This window comes from Acanthaster planci, linkage group LG03 (assembly GCF_054643075.1).
Source record: "Acanthaster planci isolate LZ-2023a linkage group LG03, COTS_SCS, whole genome shotgun sequence".
Taxonomy (NCBI): Eukaryota; Metazoa; Echinodermata; class Asteroidea; order Valvatida; family Acanthasteridae; genus Acanthaster; species Acanthaster planci.
In genome coordinates this window covers 2,976,561-2,999,105 of record NC_141779.1, presented here as the reverse complement: position 1 = coordinate 2,999,105, position 22,545 = coordinate 2,976,561, and the positions used below count along the sequence as shown (strand labels likewise).

At 42.9% G+C, this 22,545-nt stretch overlaps 1 protein-coding gene across 2 annotated transcripts in view; it reads left to right on the top strand.

The window, feature by feature from the left end:
- The window catches only part of LOC110985846 (titin-like), a 120,170-nt gene that overhangs the window by 41,556 nt on the left and 56,069 nt on the right, over window positions 1-22,545 (top strand). For both annotated transcript variants that reach the window (XM_087134453.1, XM_087134452.1), the window contains exons 65-95: window positions 77-379; window positions 726-1,028; window positions 1,325-1,627; window positions 2,017-2,319; window positions 2,545-3,135; window positions 3,324-3,620; window positions 3,746-4,336; window positions 4,542-4,838; window positions 5,237-5,827; window positions 6,048-6,341; window positions 6,595-7,185; window positions 7,670-7,963; window positions 8,401-8,991; window positions 9,338-9,634; window positions 10,029-10,331; window positions 10,462-10,764; window positions 11,118-11,423; window positions 11,671-11,973; window positions 12,345-12,532; window positions 14,182-14,296; window positions 14,883-15,185; window positions 15,572-15,874; window positions 16,150-16,740; window positions 17,213-17,509; window positions 17,829-17,980; window positions 18,256-18,406; window positions 19,043-19,345; window positions 19,763-20,059; window positions 20,593-20,895; window positions 21,243-21,545; window positions 21,728-22,030. In XM_087134453.1, the coding sequence (XP_086990579.1) occupies window positions 77-379; window positions 726-1,028; window positions 1,325-1,627; window positions 2,017-2,319; window positions 2,545-3,135; window positions 3,324-3,620; window positions 3,746-4,336; window positions 4,542-4,838; window positions 5,237-5,827; window positions 6,048-6,341; window positions 6,595-7,185; window positions 7,670-7,963; window positions 8,401-8,991; window positions 9,338-9,634; window positions 10,029-10,331; window positions 10,462-10,764; window positions 11,118-11,423; window positions 11,671-11,973; window positions 12,345-12,532; window positions 14,182-14,296; window positions 14,883-15,185; window positions 15,572-15,874; window positions 16,150-16,740; window positions 17,213-17,509; window positions 17,829-17,980; window positions 18,256-18,406; window positions 19,043-19,345; window positions 19,763-20,059; window positions 20,593-20,895; window positions 21,243-21,545; window positions 21,728-22,030 (10,470 nt within the window). The remainder of the gene's footprint in view (window positions 1-76; window positions 380-725; window positions 1,029-1,324; window positions 1,628-2,016; window positions 2,320-2,544; window positions 3,136-3,323; window positions 3,621-3,745; window positions 4,337-4,541; window positions 4,839-5,236; window positions 5,828-6,047; window positions 6,342-6,594; window positions 7,186-7,669; window positions 7,964-8,400; window positions 8,992-9,337; window positions 9,635-10,028; window positions 10,332-10,461; window positions 10,765-11,117; window positions 11,424-11,670; window positions 11,974-12,344; window positions 12,533-14,181; window positions 14,297-14,882; window positions 15,186-15,571; window positions 15,875-16,149; window positions 16,741-17,212; window positions 17,510-17,828; window positions 17,981-18,255; window positions 18,407-19,042; window positions 19,346-19,762; window positions 20,060-20,592; window positions 20,896-21,242; window positions 21,546-21,727; window positions 22,031-22,545) is intronic.

Genomic DNA, 22,545 nt, shown 5'->3' with positions numbered 1-22,545 from the left:
CATATCAAGTTTGGAAGATGATTTTATAACAGTGATTTGTGTGATTGAAACTTACAAATACCAACTTTTTCCACAGATGTCCCAGGTGCCCCTGGTGCACCATTCATCTCTGATGTAACAGCCACCTCCATGACCCTGAACTGGACTCCACCCCACTCTGATGGTGGCACCCCCATCACTGGTTACACCATTGAACGCAAGGACAAATTCAGCTCTCGGTGGTCCAGAATCACCAAGGAGCCTGTATCAGAGACTACTTTCAAGGTGTCTGGCCTTAAAGAAGGGGATGAGTACCAGTTCCGAGTGACAGCTGAGAACATTCGAGGAGCTGGGAAGCCGGGTGATGCTTGTTCCTTTGTGAAAGCCAAGCCTCCTTATGGTAAGCTGGGAGTGATGTCTTCTATGAGAAAAGAAGTGGAGTTGATCATGCAGTTACATATTGTGTGTGTGTAGTTTGTGTGGGTTTGACAAGTCTTCTCTGTTGGTTATGAAGCTGGGAGATTCCAGCTAAAGGTTGAGTCCAAGTATAATGGCTGGTCTTGTTTAATGTCGGAAGTGTGATATACGATGAGGCTTGTTTCATATCGAAAGTGTGATACACTGTCAGGTAATAGTTCTCTCTTACATAATACTTGCTGACTTGAAAGTCTACATGATTTTCTGAAAAAGTAATATACTCGTGAATATTTTCTTGTTTATATTTTCTTATATTTTCTTGTTTGCAGATATTCCAGGCAAACCACCAGCTCCTAAAGTCACAGATATTGACAGCAGTCAAATGACAGTCACATGGTCACCTCCAGAGTCAGATGGAGGAAGCTCCATCACTGGTTACACCCTGGAAATGAGAGACACAAGCTCCACACGTTGGGTGAAGGCAACGCGGGAGAGTATCACAGAAACAGCATTTACAGTGAAAGACTTGAAGGAGGGTACTGAGTATGAATTCCGAGTGACAGCTGAGAACAAGGCTGGGGCTGGTAAACCAAGCGATGCATCCAAGGCTCAAGTTGCCAAATCCAAATATGGTGAGTAACTGAAGAAACTGGGATGTTCTTATTTTTCTTCTCCATATTTTGTAATAGCAAGATTTTTTGTTCATTCTTTTGTGGATGCATAGCTTCCTTATTTGTTTTTCATTTAGCATCATTGTTAAGGCTCGATTTATCTTCGTTCTGACTTTGGTTTTCCTGGATTTTCTTCTTCATCTTTTGTCTTCATGTTTTTTTCAGGTTTCTGATTAAGAATCATTAGATTCATTATTATGAAGAATTAAGTAAATCAGTAATCAGTATTCTGAATTCTACATCTATTGTTTTTTCAGATGTACCAGGTGCTCCAGGGAAGCCTGTTGTCTCTGATATCACTGCCGTTTCCATGACAATCTCCTGGTCTCCTCCTGACTCTGATGGAGGCAGCCCAGTCACAGGCTACATCCTAGAGAAACGAGATGTCTCTAGCAAACGCTGGCTTAAGGTGTCTTCGGAAACAATCACTGACTTGAGTTTTGACGTCACTGGTCTGACCCAAGGGTCAAGCTACGAGTTCAGGATCAGTGCCCAGAACAAAGCAGGAACAGGAAAACCAAGTGTTCCCTCTGATGTGACAGTGGCCAAGCCACCTTACGGTAACTTTCATTTCATTATTTATACTTGCTCACACTCAAGACTTTTTCAAATCAAACTTCTTTTATTGCACCTCTGCAGTGTAGTACATCCAAGAGTCCTCTGAAGAAGAAATATTAAAGAACTTTCACCTTGCAGAGTGGAAAGAAGGATCTCACAGTGTTAACACTGATGTAACCCAGTGCAGGCTGATGCAGATAGACATTTCAATCCACAAGAAATATTGCATGGGATTTGAACTTCCTTTGCTGTACATAGCAGTTCTTGAAAGCATTATTTTACAACCCTAATTGTGGTGCCATGACTGCCTTTTTCAGACCTTCTTATGTAATCTCAAAATTCATATTCGGTGAACTTCATGTCACAATATTTCCTTTATTTGCTCTGACAGATGTGCCAGGAGCTCCCAGTAAGCCTGAACCCTCAAATGTGACAGAAACGACCATCCACCTCAAGTGGTCTCCTCCAAAGTCCGATGGTGGCAGTCCCATCATCTCATACATCATTGAACAGCGTGAGAGCTTTGCTAGATCCTGGACTCATGCTCTGGAGACCAAGATGATCCATGTTGAGTGCACAGTCAGCGGCTTGAAGCAGGGGACTGAGTACCAGTTTAGAGTCAGTGCTAAGAACAAGGCTGGCGTTGGGAATCCAAGTGAACCATCAAACCCTATTGTTGCCAAATTGCCATATGGTAGGTCTCAATCTTTAATCTCCAGCCTTCGACCAAAATTTGTCGATTTGTCAATCAGGGGACATAACTCATAACTCATCACCTCCCCTCCTCAAAAAACATAAATTGCATTTTCATCAAATTGATATTATGAAATCTGCTTTTTGACACAAATTCCACTGTAGAAAGGATATTGTGGTTTAACTTCAGGAGACCTTTTAATGCTTTTCCTTTTCACATGAATAGATGTTCCTTCACCACCGGAGGATGTCAAGCTGTCCATTGTGTCACCAACATCCATCCAGTTGACGTGGAGTATTCCATCAAGTGATGGCGGTTCTCCAATTACCGGCTACTTCATCTATAAAAAGGATGCTTTTTCCCCTAGATGGAGTCAGATCACCTCAGAGCTGATTGAGGAAACCACATACAAAGTGAAAGCACTAGAGGAGGGCTCTGAGGCATTGTTCCACGTTACGGCCATCAACAATGCAGGCGAGAGCAAGCCGAGTGAGACTGTTGCTCTCAAGATCCAGCCCCCAGGGGCTCCCGATGCTCCAAAGATTGAAAAAATTGACAACAAATCTGCCGTTGTGACGTGGTCAGCTCCGGACAACACTGGCGGCAGTCCCATCACCGGTTATTACCTTGAGAGACGAGACACTGCCAAGGATCGCTGGGTGAAGGTCACCAGGGGAGCCATCAAGGAGATGCCATTTGAAGTCAAGGATCTTGTCAAGGATGCAGAGTATGAGTTCCGAGTGTCAGCTGAGAACAAAGCAGGCATCGGAGAACCAAGCCAGCCATCAAAGCGAGCTGTAGCCAAGCTGCCTTATGGTAAGGTCTTTCATTCCTTGATTTTCTAGTGGTTTTGACTCAGCTGGAAGCAAGAATTAGGACCTGTATGAAGGATGCTTTCATTGAAACATTCACTTATCTGTGGATACCTTATTCCCCTGGTCATTTCTCATCGTATTTGTAAATGTGACATCTTAAATGTTCCTTCTGCTTTTCCTCCCAAACAGATCTGCCTGGAGCTCCAAGCAGACCTGAAATTACAACCGTTGACAAGACGGAGATAACCCTCACGTGGAACCCTCCTGAATCTGACGGCGGTGCACCAATCACTAGATACATCTTGGAGAAGAAGGACCAATTCTCCTCCCGTTGGTCAGAAGTCAACAAAGTGACCAACACTGAATACAAAGTGAAAGGACTCAAAGAAGGGTCTGAATACCAATTCAGGGTCAGTGCTGAGAACAAAGCTGGCGTTGGAAAACCAAGTGAGCCGAGCCAATCCAAAGTTGCTAAACTGCCATTTGGTAAGTTGCAAAATAGTATTTCTTTATAACTTCAATTATGACATTCTGTTTTGCAATTAGTAAACTCATACACTCGAATGTGTTGTGTGAATGCTTTTCAATAAACCTTTGCTTTGTACTTACAGACGTGCCAGAATCACCCAAGAATCTGACAATCTTTGACCAAAAACCAACTTCACTTACTCTGAGTTGGTCAGCTCCAGCGACTGATGGTGGATCTCCTGTCACTGGCTATGTCATTGAAAGGAAGGACAAGGTTAGCAGCCGTTGGACAAGAGTCAACACTTCCTCCATTGAAGAAACCAGCTTCAGTGTCACCGGACTCCAAGAAGGAACCGAGTATGAGTTCAGGGTGATTGCTGAGAACAAAGCGGGCCTAAGTAAGCCCTGTGACTCCGTGGCTTTGAAGATCCACCCCCCAGGGGCTCCTGATTCTCCAAAGATTGAGAAGATTGACAACAAATCGGCCATTGTGGCATGGTCAGCTCCTGACAGCACTGGCGGTAGTCCCATCACTGGTTACCATCTCGAAAGACGAGACACTGCCAAGGATCGCTGGGTGAAGGTTACTAGGGCAGCCATCAAGGAGATGACATTTGAAGTCAAGGATCTTGTCAAGGATGCAGAATATGAGTTCCGAGTGTCAGCTGAGAACAAAGCAGGCATCGGGGAACCAAGCCAGTCATCAAAGAGAGCTGTAGCCAAGCTGCCTTATGGTAAGATTTATTTAAAATTACAGTGGTAGAGTTTTGTTACCAGGAGAAGATACATTGATTCTTTGCTGTAGTTCAGGCAATGAGAAATACTTCACATGATTGCTTTGCAATATTGTGAAGCATTTTGAAGTCCCAGGAGCAGCTGTGTATGGATTTTGGAAGATATTCTAGTTATTATTCTGTATCAACTTTTGCCGTTCTTCAGATGTTCCTGGTGCTCCTAGCAAGCCTGAAATAACTTCAGTTGACAAAACCGAAATGGCATTGACTTGGACTGTGCCAGAGTCCGACGGCGGTTCACCAATCACAAGATACATCTTGGAGAAGAAAGACCAATTCTCCTCCCGTTGGTCAGAAGTCAGCAAAGTGACCAACACTGAATTCAAAGTGACAGGACTCAAGGAGGGGTCTGAATACCAGTTTAGGGTCAGTGCAGAGAACAAAGCTGGTGTTGGGAAACCAAGTAAACCAAGCGAAACCAAACTTGCCAAACTGCCTTATGGTAAGTTGATCCTTTTTTTTTTAATGGACATAAAGCAGAATATTTGTTTGAGGCTTAACAGTGATGAGAATAAAAAAGAAAAGAATAATTGCAAATTAAGTGTGGCATTCATCTTCATCTGAACTGGAATTTTCATCAAAGTATATGTTTGGTCTTACAGTACTCTGATTCAGTCTTGGGATATTTTTACTATACTTCAGTCCTGTTAGCAGTGTTGTTGTTGAAACCATCACAAAGTCAGTCACAAGGCCATTCACAATGACCAGGGTGAATAGTGACAAGGGAATGCATTCACTGCAGTTTATTTGAATAGCTTGTGACTTCAGATCAGAGGTGTTGCGTCAGTCTTGTGATTTCAAGAATCATAGAAGATAAGACTGTTTTATCTTTTTCTTCAGATGTCCCAGGTGCTCCTGGAACTCCTGAGGTCTCCGACATCAAGCCAACATCCCTCAGTCTCACCTGGACACCTCCAGAATGTGATGGTGGTTCCCCAGTCACCGGCTACGTCGTGGAGAAGAAAGACAAGTTCAGTTCTCGCTGGACAAAAGCCACCATCACCTCAGTACAAGACACCACATTCAGTGTGCTGGGTCTTCAAGAAGGCACGGAGTACGAGTTCAGAGTGAGTGCCGAGAACAAAGCTGGATTGGGCAAACCCAGCAATCCAGCCTCCTTGGAGATTTCCCCGCCCAGTGCTCCAGGTAAACCAGATGTGAGTGAGGTGACCGATAAGGCAGTCATGGTCAGCTGGAGCGTGCCCAAGTCCGACGGAGGAAGTAAGATCCTTGGGTACATCGTTGAGAAGTGTGACACCTCCAGAGACCGATGGGTGAGGGTCAGCCGGAGCCTTGTGAAAGAGACTACACTCCAAGTTGAGGAGCTGACGGTGAAAACTAAGTACCAATTCAGAGTTACTGCTGAGAACAAAGCTGGTAGTGGCCCAGCCAGCGAACCGTCTGATATTGTGGAAGCCAAACTGCCTTACGGTATGTCATACTCCTTGAAGTCACCCCACAACACAAGTACATTTTTTAAAAAATTGAAATATAGTGTCTAAAAGTAGAGTCTAAAGGTAATTAGTGTTAGAATGTTGATGGAAAGTGGAATCTTGCATTCTGAAATAAAAACATTAAAACGATTCAATTTTTATTGATTTTGACATTGCCAATTACTATTCTGTTGATTACTATTGATTTTCTCCCATAGAAATCCCAATGTCACCGGATAGACCATCAGTCAGTGACATCACAGCCAACTCTATGACCCTGTCTTGGAGTGCTCCCACATCTGACGGAGGCAGTCCCATCACGTCTTATGTCATTGAGAAGAAAGAACCTTACGGCAAATGGACGCAGGTTGCCAAGACCGATGGAGATTCTCACAAAGTGGTGGGACTGAAAGGAGGTCAGAAGTACGAGTTCAGGGTGGCTGCTGAGAACAAGGCTGGACGAGGGAGCTTCAGTGAGGCCACAGCTCTCACAGAGGCCAAGGAGCCTTATGGTAGGTTCAGAAACAGGCCAATCTAATTCAGTGCTGATGGAAGATATTTTTCCTTCTCAGACTGTTTACATGGGTTAAATCTATGTGTACAAATTCTTGAAATGAAAGAAAACAAATTTCCTTCAAAGTATTTTGAAAAGTAACTGATTTTGCCAAGTATTGTCATATTTCAGTTTATTTCCTCTTTTTTTGTACACCATGGTAGTGAGATTAACCAAACAAATAAATATATTACACCTTTTTGTTTATATAGTGGTACCGGATGCCCCAGGCACACCAGACATTTCTGACATCAAGCCATCTTCACTAAAACTGTCTTGGACAGCTCCTGATAATGATGGTGGATCACCCATCATTGGCTACCTCATCGAGAAGAAAGACAAGTTCAGCTCCCGCTGGACCAAAGTCAACATTTCCTCCATCAGAGAGAGGAAGTTCAATGTCACCGGACTACAGGAAGGAGAGGAGTATGAGTTTAGAGTCACAGCTGAGAACAAAGCAGGTCTGGGCAAGCCTAGCAACCCAGCCACCCTTAAAGTCAGCCCTCCGAGTGCCCCAGGCAAACCAGAATTGAGTGATATCACCAACAAGGCTATCACCTTGAAGTGGAGCGTGCCCGAATCTGACGGCGGCAGCCGCATTACAGGTTACTTCATTGAGAAGTGTGACACGTCGAAGGAGAGATGGGTGAAAATCAACAGGACTGTTGTCAAAGAGACGACATTAAGAGTGGAGGAACTGACGGCCAAGACAGAGTACCAGTTTAGAGTCAGTGCTGAGAACAAGGCCGGCACTGGACCTGCTGGCGAACCCTCTGAAGCTGTGATTGCTAAACTTCCTTATGGTATGTTTATGTTCCAGAGTGAAGAGTTTAATTATTTGATTCATGCTGGTAGCTTTTAGTTGGTTTACTATAAGCTAGAAATCATGCATTGTTATGTGACTTTTCAAACATCTGTCTTACATTCTGTAGATGTAACAAATTATCAAAATAAGTCATGTGGAAATGTAAAAATGTGGAAGTTTAACAGTATCAAAAATACACTTCTTTTATATAAATACTATCAGTCATATCACGAAGTGCCTTGTGAAAGTTTTGATATATCATGAAATGAAATAATGCCTAAATATTGGCTTTGTGTACAAGATTGGACAGTTTTTGGTGCAACCGACCAATTAAGATGCACCAATGGAAATCTAGCTCCATTTAGCACAAGTATGATTAAGACTTCTTTTTTTAATTCTTACCTATTTAAAGACCTTCATATGACATTTACAGGGTTGCCTAATTTCCAAGTGCATTCTTGTTGCCATCCTGTCTTCAACAGACATACCCAAGTCACCAACCACACCAACCATCAGTGACATCACCTCCAAGTCCATGACCCTTTCTTGGGATGCACCCAGATCAGACGGAGGAAGTCCCATCACCAATTATGTCATTGAGAAGAGGGAACCCCTCGGCAAGTGGCACCAAGTAGCCAAGACACCAGACACGTCTTACACTGTCAAGGGTCTAAAGCAAGGCCTTGAGTATGAGTTCAGAGTTGCTGCTGAAAATAAAGCTGGAATTGGCAGCTTTAGTGAGGCATCTGATGCAACAGTTGCCAAAGAGCCTTATGGTAATCTACCATTTTACAAAATGTCGGTGTTGTGGTTGAGTCCATCATGAGTCCTTGTATAAAGTCTTTAATAGGCCAAGTCAAGCTATTCAACAGAACTGGGCCAATTTCTTTCTCATGGTTCATCCTGTCATGACTAGTCTTGTGAAAGGACTTGTGACTGGACTTGGGATGGATTTGATTACAACACGGCAGACTTTGTGTTAATTTTTACAAAGTGTTATCACCAATTCAAATTTACCTGGTCATCTGAACAGTAGATTGATTTAGTTTACAGTTTTGTATGGTGAGTTACAAAACTAATAGTACCATAAACTGAGAATGCATAAATTGCTTATACAAGAAAAAAGCTCTTGCATCATCAAAAATTGCTGATATTAAATAATACCAGACCACAAGGATTTACATTTTCAATGTTTATTCTGTTTTGCCTTCAGATGTGCCAGGAGTACCAGGAACTCCAGACATTTCAGATGTGAAGCCAACATCACTAACTCTGAGCTGGACAACTCCTAAGAGTGATGGTGGAGCTCCAATCACCAATTACACCATCGAGAAGAAAGATAAGTTCAGCTCTCGCTGGACTAAGGTCAACATCACCTCAGTCACGGGTACCATCTTCAATGTCACCGGTCTCCAGGAGGGGACAGAGTATGAGTTCAGAGTGACGGCCGAGAACAAAGCCGGTCAGGGCAAACCAAGCAGTCCAGCTTACTTGAAGATCACAAGACCAGATGCTCCCGGTAAACCTGAGGTCTCTGACATCACCAACAAATCTCTCATCCTAACCTGGTCAGCACCTGAGTCTGACGGAGGTAGTAAGATCCTTGGTTACATCATTGAGAAGTCGGACACTTCAAGAGACCGATGGGTGCGAGTAAACAGGAGCCTTGTGAAGGAGACTACACACCGAGTGGAGGACCTGACTGCTAAGACTGAGTACCGGTTCAGAGTGAGTGCTGAGAACAAGGTTGGAACTGGACCTACAAGTCAACCCTCTGATGCTGTTGTGGCTAAACTTCCATTTGGTAAGTTTTAGTAATGTTTTGACTAAACATTGAACTTGTTTCTCCCCTTTCGGTTGAATAGAAAGTGACTTAAATTAGTTTCTCTGAAGTCCTGTGATTTGTTTTTAACACCACACTATATATAACTGCTAACAAATTTAAACCTTTAAGTTTGGTCATAATGCCTTTTCAGTCCATCATCAACCAACAAATTGTGTTAAATCTACCCTTGAGGTTTTAGACCTGTAAAATATTGAGCAAATTGTTTCAAGGGAAACAATGGCACTTCTTTTGTTTTAATTGTTCAGTGTGTTGTATATGAATCGTCTGTGGTTCATATGAATCCTCTACTATCTTATCAAAACAGATACACCAGCCTCACCTAGCAAACCAACCGTCAGCAATGTCACCGCACATTCCATGACCCTGTCGTGGAAACCGCCAACAGATGATGGAGGAGCAAAGATCAAGGGTTACATCATCGAAAAGAAAGAACCCTTCAGTACCAAATGGTCTCCCGTCAGCAGTACAGAAGACACATCCTTCACCCTGACAGGATTGAAGGAAGGGACAGAGTATGAGTTTAGGGTGGCAGCAGAGAACAAAGCTGGGGTGGGTGCATTCAGCCCTGCTACGGCCCCGACAATGGCAAAGGAACCATATGGTAAGATTTCTAAAAGGACACGTCACATCTGGAGTATCCATAAATTTGATCCAACATTCCCAAACCAATCTGAAGTAGGTAATTTGATTTATAGCAGTTTCTCTCCACCCCTGTTAATTGCCATACTTCAAAAAAAGATCCAAAGTAGACGTTTCTGTCTGCAGAAAGCTTGGTATTATGGTCAATGAAAGTTGCAGAATTTGCTTTGTTCGAAGTGTGTTTTGAGATCATTTTCCAGATAGAAATTGGTAATTCTTCAGCCTGGTTTTGGAGTGGTAGGTTACAAATAATGTGATGACTTTCTGAACAGAATTACTTGAAATATGAGGTTAGCAAGCTACTGTGGTTGGAAACAGAAGTCAAATTATATTGACACTTGCATTATAAAATACAGATGCACCAGATGCCCCAGGTACTCCTGAACCAACAGATGTCACTGAACATTCCATCACATTGACCTGGACTCCTCCAGCATCTGATGGAGGCAGCAAAGTCCTTGGTTATATCGTTGAGCGTAAAGATGCCTACAGCACCAGGTGGACGAGAGTCACCAGAGACCGAGTCAGTGAAACCACATTGAAGGTGACGGACGTCAAGGAGAATTCTGAATACACATTCAGAGTGATCGCTGAAAATAAGGCAGGACCTGGGAAACCTAGTGAGCCATGTGCACCTGTCATCGCCAAACGTCCCTATGGTAATTTACCAGTGACTTTACTTCTGCTGTCATGCAGCTGTTCTGTTCTGAAGCACCTGTTTTCATCCCAACTCCCTGTGGTGATTTCTCATTTCTTACTTTACTTTGGTAAATCTCTTACTCTCCACAGATGTTCCAGGTGCCCCAGGAACTCCATCTGTCTCTGAAATCACAGCTACCAGCATGACTTTGTCCTGGACCCCTCCTGACTCAGACAATGGTTCACCCATCACCTCTTACATCATAGAGAAGAAGGAGAAGTTCAGCACTCGCTGGAGCCGAGTCAATCCGCTGTCGGTCACTGACACAACGTACCTTGTTGAGAACCTCAAAGAGGGTGATGAGTATGAGTTCCGGGTGAGCGCTGAGAACAAGGCTGGAGTCAGCAAACCAAGTCAGTCTGCTGGACCTGTGGTTGCTAAACCTCCATATGGTAAGGTTTTTGCCTCCCAAATCAACTTTGGAGGTTGGCTGAAATATAATTTCTGCAGGGTGGAAGTTAATATTCATTAAGGGATAGGAGCTAAGTAGTTTCCCATGCATATTAAGATTCATACTGTGCATGATATCACTGTACGTTCAAAAGATCACCCAAGTAACATCAGAACAGCCATCACAGTGCTTGTGGCATTCCTTGGGCAAAGTGGTTCATAGAAATCAGTGAATAAAATTGAACCCTCACGAGTTAGAATTCCAGTTCACACCGTTTCAAGTACGCTCATGAGATTGATACTTATATTTCCTTTGATCAGGATTATCCACATCTGCAATTCACTTTTGTTTTAGATGTTCCTGAGGCTCCTGGAAAGCCCAAAGTCACCAGCACAACTGCCAAGACAGCCAATATCACCTGGTCTGCCCCGCCATCGGATGGAGGCAGTCCCATTAAGAATTACGTCATCGAAAGAAAAGACAGGTTCTCCACACGATGGACTGTTGCCAACAGAGATGAAATGGTAACCGAGACCAGCTATGTTGTCAGAGACTTGAAGGAGGGTGAAGAATACCAATTCAGAGTAGCTGCAGAGAACAAAGCAGGAGTTGGGAAACCATCTGAACTGTCGGAGCCAAGAGTTATCAAACCAGCATATGGTGAGGAAAATATTCCATTAACAAAGTTTGCATTCATGAAACTTGTAAAATCTTGTTAATATCAGATGCCTTTTGTAAAAATCAAATGTCCCTTTCTCTCAATGAAGTTATTGTGCAAATCATGTAAATGGTCAGATTCCTGTGTGAATGCTTCTCATTAACACTACAAGTTTACTAACAATTTTTAAATTAAATTGTGTTAATCTTTGAATCTTTTCGATTCTTGTGATTTTCTCTGGTTTCTTAGATGTTCCTGGAGCTCCAGAGGCCCCTTCCATCTCTGATGTCACAAGCACAACAATGACACTGACCTGGTCTCCCCCAGAGGAGGATGGTGGCAGCCCAGTCACTGGCTACATCATCGAGAAACGAGATAGGTTCACCACCAAGTGGACCAAGGTCAACAGGTACACAGTGAGCGAGACGAGCTTCAAGGTGAGCGAGTTGAGGGAGGGCACTGAGTACGAGTTCCGAGTGGCAGCTGAGAACAAGGCTGGAGTGGGCAAGTTTAGCGAGCCGTCTCAGAAGAAGGTTGCCAAGCAACCATACGGTGAGTGCTTCAAGAGTGGCTTTCCTTTTCAGAAATGCAAAGAATCCTTTTGATGAATCTGACTTTTTTCCTGTTAAAAATTTCTTCAGGCTTGAAACTTTGTTGCATGTATGAATGGCAAAATATTGTGTAAGTGTAATTTGGTTGGTTATTGGTGTCAAGCCAAAATCGGAATAATTTTCTAATGACAAGCCAGTTATTTCCAAGCGCATCATTGTGAATTATTAAGCATTAAGATGCATGATACATCTATTTCTTGTAATAGATGCAACTATGTGGGTATCAGCAGGTCAACAAGAGTATGTGATGTGAAGCCAGTCTAAGAATTCTTGATGTCCAATTGGAGTATATTTCTTTGTTTCATTTCGCAGATGTTCCTGGCGTACCTGGTATTCCAGATATCTCTGACATCATGGCCACAGCACTCAATCTCACATGGACAGCCCCCTCTAGCGACGGTGGCAGCCCAATCACTACTTACATTGTTGAGAGGAAGGAGCAGTTTGCTAGTCGCTGGAGCAAGATCAACAAAGAATCGGTCACTGAACTCACCTACAAGGTAACGATTAGCAGTGGTGATTTAATGCTGTTCTGATTCAGTTTGTATTGGGCATATCTGGTGTTAATTTTGTATCATGCAGTTGGATCTGTCTTTAATTGACCAATGTATTGAATTGTAGATATTGTTGCATTCCCTAAACATCAAATCGATGGTAGCATGGACTTTACTAGTGTCTACGGGATGTGATATTTGGGGTCAACAATTTATTAAAGGGTGGACGTGAAACAAGGGGTTTGGGTGACAGTCAAACTGTATGGTTGGTTTATTGCTCTCACTTCTCTTCATCAAAGTTCAATGTGGGCTTGAAGAAGGTGTAGCTTAACATAATACAATGCATGAAAGGCAAAGTTATTGAGAGGCGAAGTTGTATGCAAGCGTAACTGTACTATGGTTTGGCAAGACCATAGGAAATGCAAGTCAGACGGAGTGGGTACGGTACGGATGTGTAGCATTGCACAACTAGGCTACACTACATGCATTGGGCCAGGCCATGGTGGGAGCTGTCCCGGGCCACCACGGTGACTAGTGATAGCTGGACAGGGCCAGCACCGGTATGTACCAACCGCCCTGCCACTCGGACTGCAATGTGATGAGCGCAATGATAGAATCGCTGCACTATGTACCATTGGCTCAGTGTAGAGACTGGGAGGACTGGGGCTTGTTAGCAGGACAAGGGTGACAAGGGACAGGGGGGTGTCTCACCCGGCAATCGGTTCGGACGTAGCGGTGATGAGCCACTATGACTCTTACTAGCAACCTGGGCTAGTTTGTACCACTCTCGCATCAGTCCAAGCTAGCTAGCTGAGCATTCATATGGTTACAGGGTCCAACCGTCGCACTATGTTAGGTCTCGCTCTCACAACAAGGGTTTGGTCCACTGCACCTGACCGTTGAGCTAGGGAAAATCTGCTCTATTTATAGAATTCTACAGGCGTAGGAATTAATAAAACCAATGAGAATCTTCCATCTCAAAGGGTCACATGACTTCCTGCTAGAGTCGTGTGGAAGAATCTATTTGTCATGTGTAAAAAGGTAAAATACAGAATAAGAAGTTACGTGTACAAAGTGTAGAGCCGGGTGCATGAAAGTGCTTACCCGGTCATCTGTGGCGAATGATTGACAGTTACAAAGTCTGAGGTTTCTGAACATTAGCATTCCAGGGAATCTTACCATGCCCAACCACGCAGCCACATGGAGGGGAATTTCGACATGCCAAACTGAGCAGAGAAAACACAAGGACAAAGGAGTGAAGGAACATGCGATCACGCCAGAGTACAGCATGAATAACTTAATACAAACTTAGCATCTCTGCTACATGTCCGTAATGCATAGCTGAGCTAAATAAGAGACCCTGGGAATACAAGGATTGAGAACGAGTAAAACGAGGGGGCACTGGAATTCCAAGATTTGTGGGAATGCAACAATATATTTAATGGATCTATCTTATTCCAAATCGATCCTTTTAAAATAGATAAGAAAAGATGTGAAGCCATTAGAAATGAAAAATTACCACTCATGTCAGATATGCAACACAATATCATAAATGTATGCATCTGATCAGCATCTTTACACTATTCTCAGTGCCCAAACAAGTTTTCGTACCACTTACTTCTTACTATTCCGTACTCTGTGTATATTTTGTATAGGTGACTGGCTTGACTGAAGGCAATGAGTATCAGTTCCGAGTGACTGCAGAAAACAAGGCCGGCCCAGGAAAGCCTAGCCAGCCTACAGCAATGGTCATTGCCAAACATCCTTACGGTAAGTAAAATCTATGACAAAAAATCATTCAGCGTTCAAACATTCCTAACCATAGTTATTGTATTTCTTTAATGATTTGGTATGACAGCTATGAGATAACTAATATTTTCCACACTTCTGAAATCAGTTTCAAAGTCACTAATGACCGAGAACCGTACCGTGGTTCCTATTGATTCTTAAGGCTGGTTCATACTTCCGATGAACTTCAAAGCAAAGCAAATTTGATGTCATGAAATGTTGGCAGTGAAATTCCATTGAGTTGAAATGTGTTGAACCTTGGAGAATTTGCAGCATGAACATTTAATCTGGTGTCCCAAAACCGCATTTGTGTTCACTTTTGGCCAAATATGAACTTACTATACGGTGTTAAGTATTTTGGACTAAGTGGCATATTGAAGTGCCTACGCTGAGCAAAATTCTTTTTTTATTGCTAAAGAAATGCCTGTGTATGCCTTGAGGTTAAGTTTTGATATTTGATGTGAGCAATTAGGATCAAAATCCTGTTTCCAATATGGAGCAAAATGGGAGTTCCGAATACTCATTAACTACATATTTTTTAAATATTTTTTCTTTTTTCTTGTTTTAGGAGTCCCATCTGCTCCAAGCACTCCAACACTCTCCAATGTCACCAGCACCTCGATGACCCTGACTTGGTCTCCGCCCGAGTTTGACAATGGTAGCCCTATCACTGGCTACGTCATCGAGAAACGCGATCGCATGAGCACCCGCTGGACAAGAGTAAACAGGGAGACTGTTACAGAGACTGCTTACAACGTGACTGGCCTGACTGAAGGATCAGAGTATGAGTTTAGAGTCAGTGCGGAGAACAAGGCAGGAATTGGAGAACCAAGCCAACCATCGAGGTCAACCATTGCCAAACCTCCTTATGGTGAGGGTTCTTTGAATTTACTACATTGCTTAATTTAAAGATAATTTACTTGATACCAATTGTTAGAGAAAATCATTTGCAGGTGTAGGTTTCTAATTGTTCTGGGACAAGCATATGCATTCTTTTGAGGTCCGAGCATTCTCTGTTGAATGCAAGTGTTATTACAAAATTTCTATTAAATTTATAATTTTTTTCTAGAAGATAATTTATTGCAGTTCATTTTATCTCTTCAAATGTCTCGTAAAAAGAGAATACAAAGTTTCCAGTATTGTTCAACATAACAATTCATAGTTTGCATAATCTTAGGCAACTGTTGTAATTGTCATTCATGATTGTTGATTGAATTGTAGTTGGAATGTTTAAAGCTGGAAACTTTCATCTTTCAGACAAACCGGATGCACCAGGCCAGCCTACCATCTCCAACATCACTGCCTCCTCTATGACATTGACTTGGACTCCACCCACATTGGACGGAGGTAGTCCCATCACCGGTTATGTCATTGAGAAGAAGGACCGCTTCAGTTCTCGCTGGTCACGAGTCAATGACTACAGCATTCAAGACGTCGAATACATTGTGAGTGGTCTGAAGAAGGGCACTGAGTATGAGTTCCGAGTAGCTGCTGAGAACAAAGCAGGAGTTGGGAAGCCCAGTGAGTCGACTGGCTACAAAGTTGCTAAACCACCATACGGTAAGTGAAATGACATTTAAAACAGATCTGATTGGAACAGGGGTTAAACTGATATCTGATGAACTTTCAACTTTTTACTCAGGTTTGTCAATATATATTCAGTTAAAAATGTTTGGTTGTCAGTGAAGGATTAGAAATGAAGTAGAGAAAAGAAATGGCTAATTAAATGCAGTCCTTGAGAGAATGAGAAGTAGTAACTGGAACTTTACTCAAAGTAGAATTCATCTATAAGATAAAATTTCAGTTTACATCTTTTTCAAACCTTTTCTCATCAGATGTGGCTAACACACCTGGCACCCCAGAGATCACTGACATCAAGCCAACCTCGGTCACCCTCAATTGGTCCCCTCCTGACTCGGACGGTGGCTCCAACATCCTTGGCTACATCATCGAGAAGAAAGACAAGTTCTCACCCCGCTGGACCCGCGTCAACACCTCCTTGGTTGAAGACACCAGCTTCACTGTCAAGGGACTGTCCGAGGGACAGGAGTGCGATTTCAGAATCATCGCCGAGAACCAAGCTGGTTCGAGTAAACCTAGCAATGTGTCCACCTATCACATCCAGCCGCCCGATGCTCCCAGTGGTCCGGATGTCTCCAACATCCAGGAGAACTCAGTCACGCTCACGTGGTCTCCACCACAGGCTGATGGTGGCAGCAAAATTACCGGTTACTATGTGGAGAGGAGGGATGTTGCCAAAGACCGCTGGGTGCGAGTCAACAGAATGCCTGTGAAGGAGACTAGGCTGGTTGTCCCTGACTTGATGACAAATGCTGAGTATGAGTTTAGAGTGATTGCTGAGAACAAGGCTGGACCTGGAAAACCAAGTGAGCCTACTCAGCAGATCTTGGTTAAACCACCCTATGGTAAGGAATGGCATTGTTATTAGTTATCTAAACTGAAACTAATTGTAAGACAGGTTGCTTCTGGTTGATTGTATCGTGAAGTGCATTTGAGCTTGATCCATTTGTACAGCAGTAAGGCATATGGCCTATTGGTTAGGGCTTGTAACACCCGAAAGTGGGGTCAGAGTTAGAAAAATCGCTTTGCCCTTACTTATCACTCTTCACCCAGGGGTGTATAAATGGAAAGCTGAGGGCACAGACAGTTGTGTTCAATTAACCATTTGCACCTGAAATGGCAGCATTGAGCTGTGTACTATCCTTAAGCTGCAACGTTTTGCGGAATGTTTATGGGCCTGGTGAACAGGGGTAACAGTGATGTGCTCTTAGTGCCAGTAATGATGGATTAGTGTATTTTGCAGTGCCCAGTATTATTATTTATTTTGGTTACAAAATTTTGATCATTGGAATTTAATTTTGAACGTTTGTTTGGTAGACATCCCTGAACCTCCTAGCACTCCTGAGGTGTCAGACATCACCAAGACATCTGCCTCGGTGTCATGGCAACCACCCATATCAGACGGAGGTAGCAAGATCACAGGCTACGTGGTGGAAATGAAGGAGCAGTACTCCACCCGATGGACCGCGGCAGCCAAACCTCGGGACACAGAGTGCAAGATCACCAAACTGAGTCCAGGCAGGGAGTATGAGTTCAGAGTGAGAGCTGAGAATAAGGCAGGACTCAGTGAGCCAAGCAGGCCATCCGCAAGCTTTGTTGCCAAGGACGCTTATGGTAAGCGGGAAAAGCAGCTATTGAAGACGATTTCATCCTTTCATCGTGAAGACGCCCGTTTACATAGATAGATGTAAATGAAGCTCACTGTACATAAACCAGTGTCCAGTGTTGTAGCTTAATCTATCAGAAACTCATGCAAGTCTATCGCAAGTCATCTTGTCAAAAGTCGAGTCACAAGCAATTCAAATGAACACTGGTTTATGAAAGAACGTTATCAGCTGGACTGCAACACTGCAAATTGTTACTGTTAATGTTTACTCTGATCTATCTAATAATAGTCACATCTACAAATCTGAATGGAAATTGTTTTCCTCAGATGTTCCTGATGCACCCAGCCGACCAACAACAAGTAACATCCAGGAGCACTCTGTCATGTTGTCATGGTCACCACCAGCATCCGACGGGGGAGCCAAGATCTCGGGCTACATCATTGAGATGAAGGAGGAATTCACTAGCAGATGGACTCAGGTATTAACAGATAAATCTGCCTCTTCATAGAAAAATTTTCATTTCTTTTTTCATGACAGATTACTGAAAGTGCTTGGTGTACAAACAAAACCAACAATTTAGAAGATAACTTGCTAACATTTTGTTAGTTGGACAGTCATTTCTAACCTTTATTTTTAATTAATATCAACAAACAGTTGTTTTTATATGCATGTACTGTTTAGAAGAATTGCCAATAAGGAAATATAAACAACTTTTGTTGCTTGAACATTTATATTTGTTCCCTCATATAACAGATAAACAGAGAGCGTATCACTGACACAGAATTCACTGCAACCAAGCTAAAAGAGGGAGCTCAGTACACGTTCCGAGTGAGTGCCGAGAACAAGGCTGGCGTAGGTAAACCCAGCGAGCCATCAGCAACAGTCACTCCCAAGAAACCATATGGTAAATAGCCTCTTCCCAACCAATAGCATTAGCTCATTTTTACCCCGTTGTCAAAAAAGCTTCTTCCCAATCAATATCATTTGCTTTTTTTAACCAGTTGTCAACAAGGCTTCTTCTCAGCCAATAGCATTAGCTCTTTTTTTGCCCCGTTGTCAACAAGGCTTTTTCCCAATCAATATCATTTGCTTTTTTTAACCAGTTGTCAACAAGGCTGCTTCTCAGCCAATAGCATTAGCTCTTTTTTAACCCCGTTGTCATCAAGGCTTCTTCCCAATCAATATAATTTGCTTTTTTTAACCAGTTGTCAACAAGGCTTCCTCTCAGCTAATAGTTTGTAATACTGCTTGAATTTGAAGTTTTTCAACCCTAAATGATACAAGAAAGGTAATATTTCAAATTAAAAGCAGTGTGGTGGAAATTAATTAGGGTAGCTTCAATATCAGTGTTACAGTCACCATCAGTTTTAGGTATTCTGATTTTATTTTGTTCTCAATCTAACTTGAAGTATAAACCAATCTCACAGCAAGAAAAATATTCTTTATACTTTAATTAAAAAGTGTTTGATGTGTACTTATAAAAAGTAAGGTCTTAGAGACAATTCTTAATTTGGAATTTCTTCTCTGACTTATTTTTTAGGTGTGCCAGATGCCCCTGGCAAACCAAAAGTGACCAGCTCAACATCCAGCTCTGCTTCTATCACATGGTCACCTCCATCATCCAACGGTGGTAGCCCCATCACAGGTCACATCATCGAGAAACGGGAAGACGGAATGGGCCCCTGGACCAAATGCAGCCGGTACGAGATCACCGAGACATCCTTCACCGTGAGAGACTTGATGGAAGGGAGTGAGTATGAGTTCAGGGTGAGCGCTGTCAACAAGGCTGGCGCTGGCGAACCTAGTACACCGTCGGATAGTGTGACTACCAAACCATTGTACGGTAAGTGAAACTCTTGCTGTGGGTGTAGAAGAAATATATAGGTTATGTGGTACATTTCTTATAGGAACTTTGTCGCTACCAAGCACTTGCTGGCTTAATAACAAAGTTGAATAGGTGAAAACTAGCAGTCATGAAAAAGTTGAAATAATTATGTAGTCTCTTTGTTTGTTGGGCTGTACAGATTTGTCAATCAAGATGAATAGAAAATAGTCATGTTCCAGTCGCAAAGTATCAACACATTAAGGTTGAACCATTTCACTTTTTAATTTTAATATGGAAGCTGCAAACTTTTCAGTTCGATTTGCTCGTTTATATCAAGTGTCTGAATAGTCCATATACCAGCTGAAGATGATATTTATAAAAGCTTATGTTACAGTAAACTTACAACAAACCCCTTTTTCTTTTTGTTGAAAACAGTTGCTCCCAATGCACCAAGCATTCCTGAAGTGACTGATTCAACATCTCGCTCCGTCAGTCTCTCCTGGAGCAAACCCAAAGACGACGGCGGTGATCAAATCACCAATTACATCATCGAGAAGAAAGAACCATTCAGCATCCGTTGGACGGAGGTCGGTCGTACTCCGGATACCAGCTTCACCGTCAACGGTCTCAAGGAAGGGGAGGAGCTACAGTTTAGAGTGACGGCTGAGAACAAGGCCGGACCTGGCAAACCGAGCCAAGACACTGGTAAAGTCGTCGTGAAACCACCCTATGGTAAGCCTGAAAGAATTGTGGTTTTGATACTGTGAATTGTTGGTGAGTTCACAGAGATAGTTCGTGTATTAAACAAGTTAATTATAAGCAAGTTTATTCCAGACAGTTTGGTATTTCAGTAGTGCTTGCTCAAACTGGGAGTTAGTGGAGAACATCAAACATGTGCAAAGCCGGCCTTTTATACGCTGAAATACACACACACAAAACACGTTTCAACTAACACGACATCTATTGTTTTGTTCTCAAAATGATGTTGGCATATTGAAATACCTAACTGGCTTATTGAATTGTGCATTACTGTTATCTGAGGACAATCCATAGGGGAACTTTGGGGGGGGAGGAACCTTTAGAACCATAACCTCCTCTTCACTGATACCCAGAGCTTGTTTTGACTCATTGACTGGCTGACAAGTAGTTGATACAATGAGTAGGGATCTTCTGTAAGCTTATTTTGTTTTTCACATTTCAATTTTTCATAATGAAAGATTTCGGTGAAACAATTTGTTCAATTGTCCAAGCACTTTGTGTTTCAGATGTTCCGGATGCGCCTGGGAAGCCAACAGCCTCCGATATCAACTCAACCTCCATGACAGTCAATTGGACTGTGCCCAAATCAGACGGAGGCAGTCGTATCATCACCTACATTATCGAGATCAAGGAGCAATTCTCCACCTACTGGAAGCGAGTCAATCCCCAGGAGGTGACATCAACTTCCTTCAAGGTGTCATCCCTGAAGGAGGGTGGCAGCTATGAGTTCAGAGTGAGTGCTGAGAACAAGGCAGGGGTCGGCAAACCAAGCCCGGTGTCAGAGACGTTCATTGCCAAGCCACCATACGGTAAGTACTTTAGTTACTTTTATCAAAATCATCATTTCCACATTCTTGCATTCAGAAAGTTAGGAATCGCTTCATAGTGACACATGTAAGACCTAGTTGCTCTGTAGTGGTGAGGTTTTTTAGAAAATGAATGGCTTCTAGGTTGTGTGTCAGACAGAGAAATGGGTCTGTTTTATCAGAAGAAATTCACATGAAATATTTTTGTAAATTATTATTATTTTGTATTTGTCATCTTGAAATACAATTGGCAAATTTATATTGTGGAAAGTGATATGTCAGGATTTAGTACATGAAAATTTACCGGAATATTATTTACCATTTCGTTTCTTTTTTCTTTTCATCTACAGATGTGCCAAGCCAGCCTGGTGCTCCAGACATCTCCAACATCCAACCCACTTCCATGACCCTGTCATGGACTGCACCAACTTCTGATGGAGGTAGTCCACTCACAGGCTACATCATCGAGAGGTGTGACACAAGCAGTAGTCGCTGGGTCCGCGTCAATAAGTACACGGTTAAGGACCTGAGTTACACTGTGACTGACCTGAGGGAAGGCTGCGAGTACAAGTACAGGGTGAGCGCTGAGAATGCTGCAGGCATCAGCAAACCCAGTGAGGAATCAACGGCAAAGGTTGCCAAACATCCTTATGGTAAGACTAAGAGCACAGTTGTATCTACTTCAGTTATTCATCAACTGTGGAAACTTCTTGGTGATGTGGATTTGGGAGGATACTGGTGTGTGAATTTTCTTTGACAACTGAATGCACCAACAAAGCGTGTTTTAATTTAAGTATATCTCTAACAGTTGCTACAAAAAACAATTTTTTTATAGATGTCCCTGGTGCTCCATCAAGACCACAGATATCACACATCGATACCACCAAGATGACTGTTAGCTGGTCCCCTCCAGACTCCGATGGCGGCAGTCCAATCACCAACTACATCCTGGAGCGTAAGGATAAGTTCTCTACTCGTTGGATGCGAGTGACTCGTGACAGGATCTCAGAGACTGAGTTTACCGTGCAGGGTTTGATGGAGGGGACTGCGTATGAGTTCCGAGTTTCTGGTGAGAACAAGGCAGGAACCGGACCTGCTAGTGAGCCTTCGGAGAGCAAAGTGGCCAAGACTCCTTATGGTAAGTTGAAGCCACATTTGAAATTGAGTATCAGTTTGTGAGAATATGCCATTCATGTAAATGTCTATCAGAATGAAAGCTACAAAATCTCTGACCCTCTGCCTTCCTTAACGTATAATAATAATTGTCAGAGAACTTCCAATGGATATGTACTCTGTGGCCTAACACCGAAGAAGAGATAACTTCAAACAGTGCTAGATTTAGATTTCACTGAGCCTGGTTTGACTTGTCCATTTACCACCGCTTGTAAGGTAGGCCAAAGACAACAGTACCCATTTGAAGCATGGTCTGACATCAAAGATAGCAGATTGAAGAGTTTGAGGTGTTTCATGGGAAAAAAATGTAATGCCAGTTGGCCAGTCGCCAAAGGGGAAGGGGGAACTGGCCAAAGGGGTTAAGCTGCCCCCCTCCCTAGCAAACAGTTGGTTCCCCATTGGTAAAAACCACAAGCACCAAAATGATCCATTGTTCTTGTGATATGCCTCCAGCTGGTACTGTGGCCTTCCCTGATACCT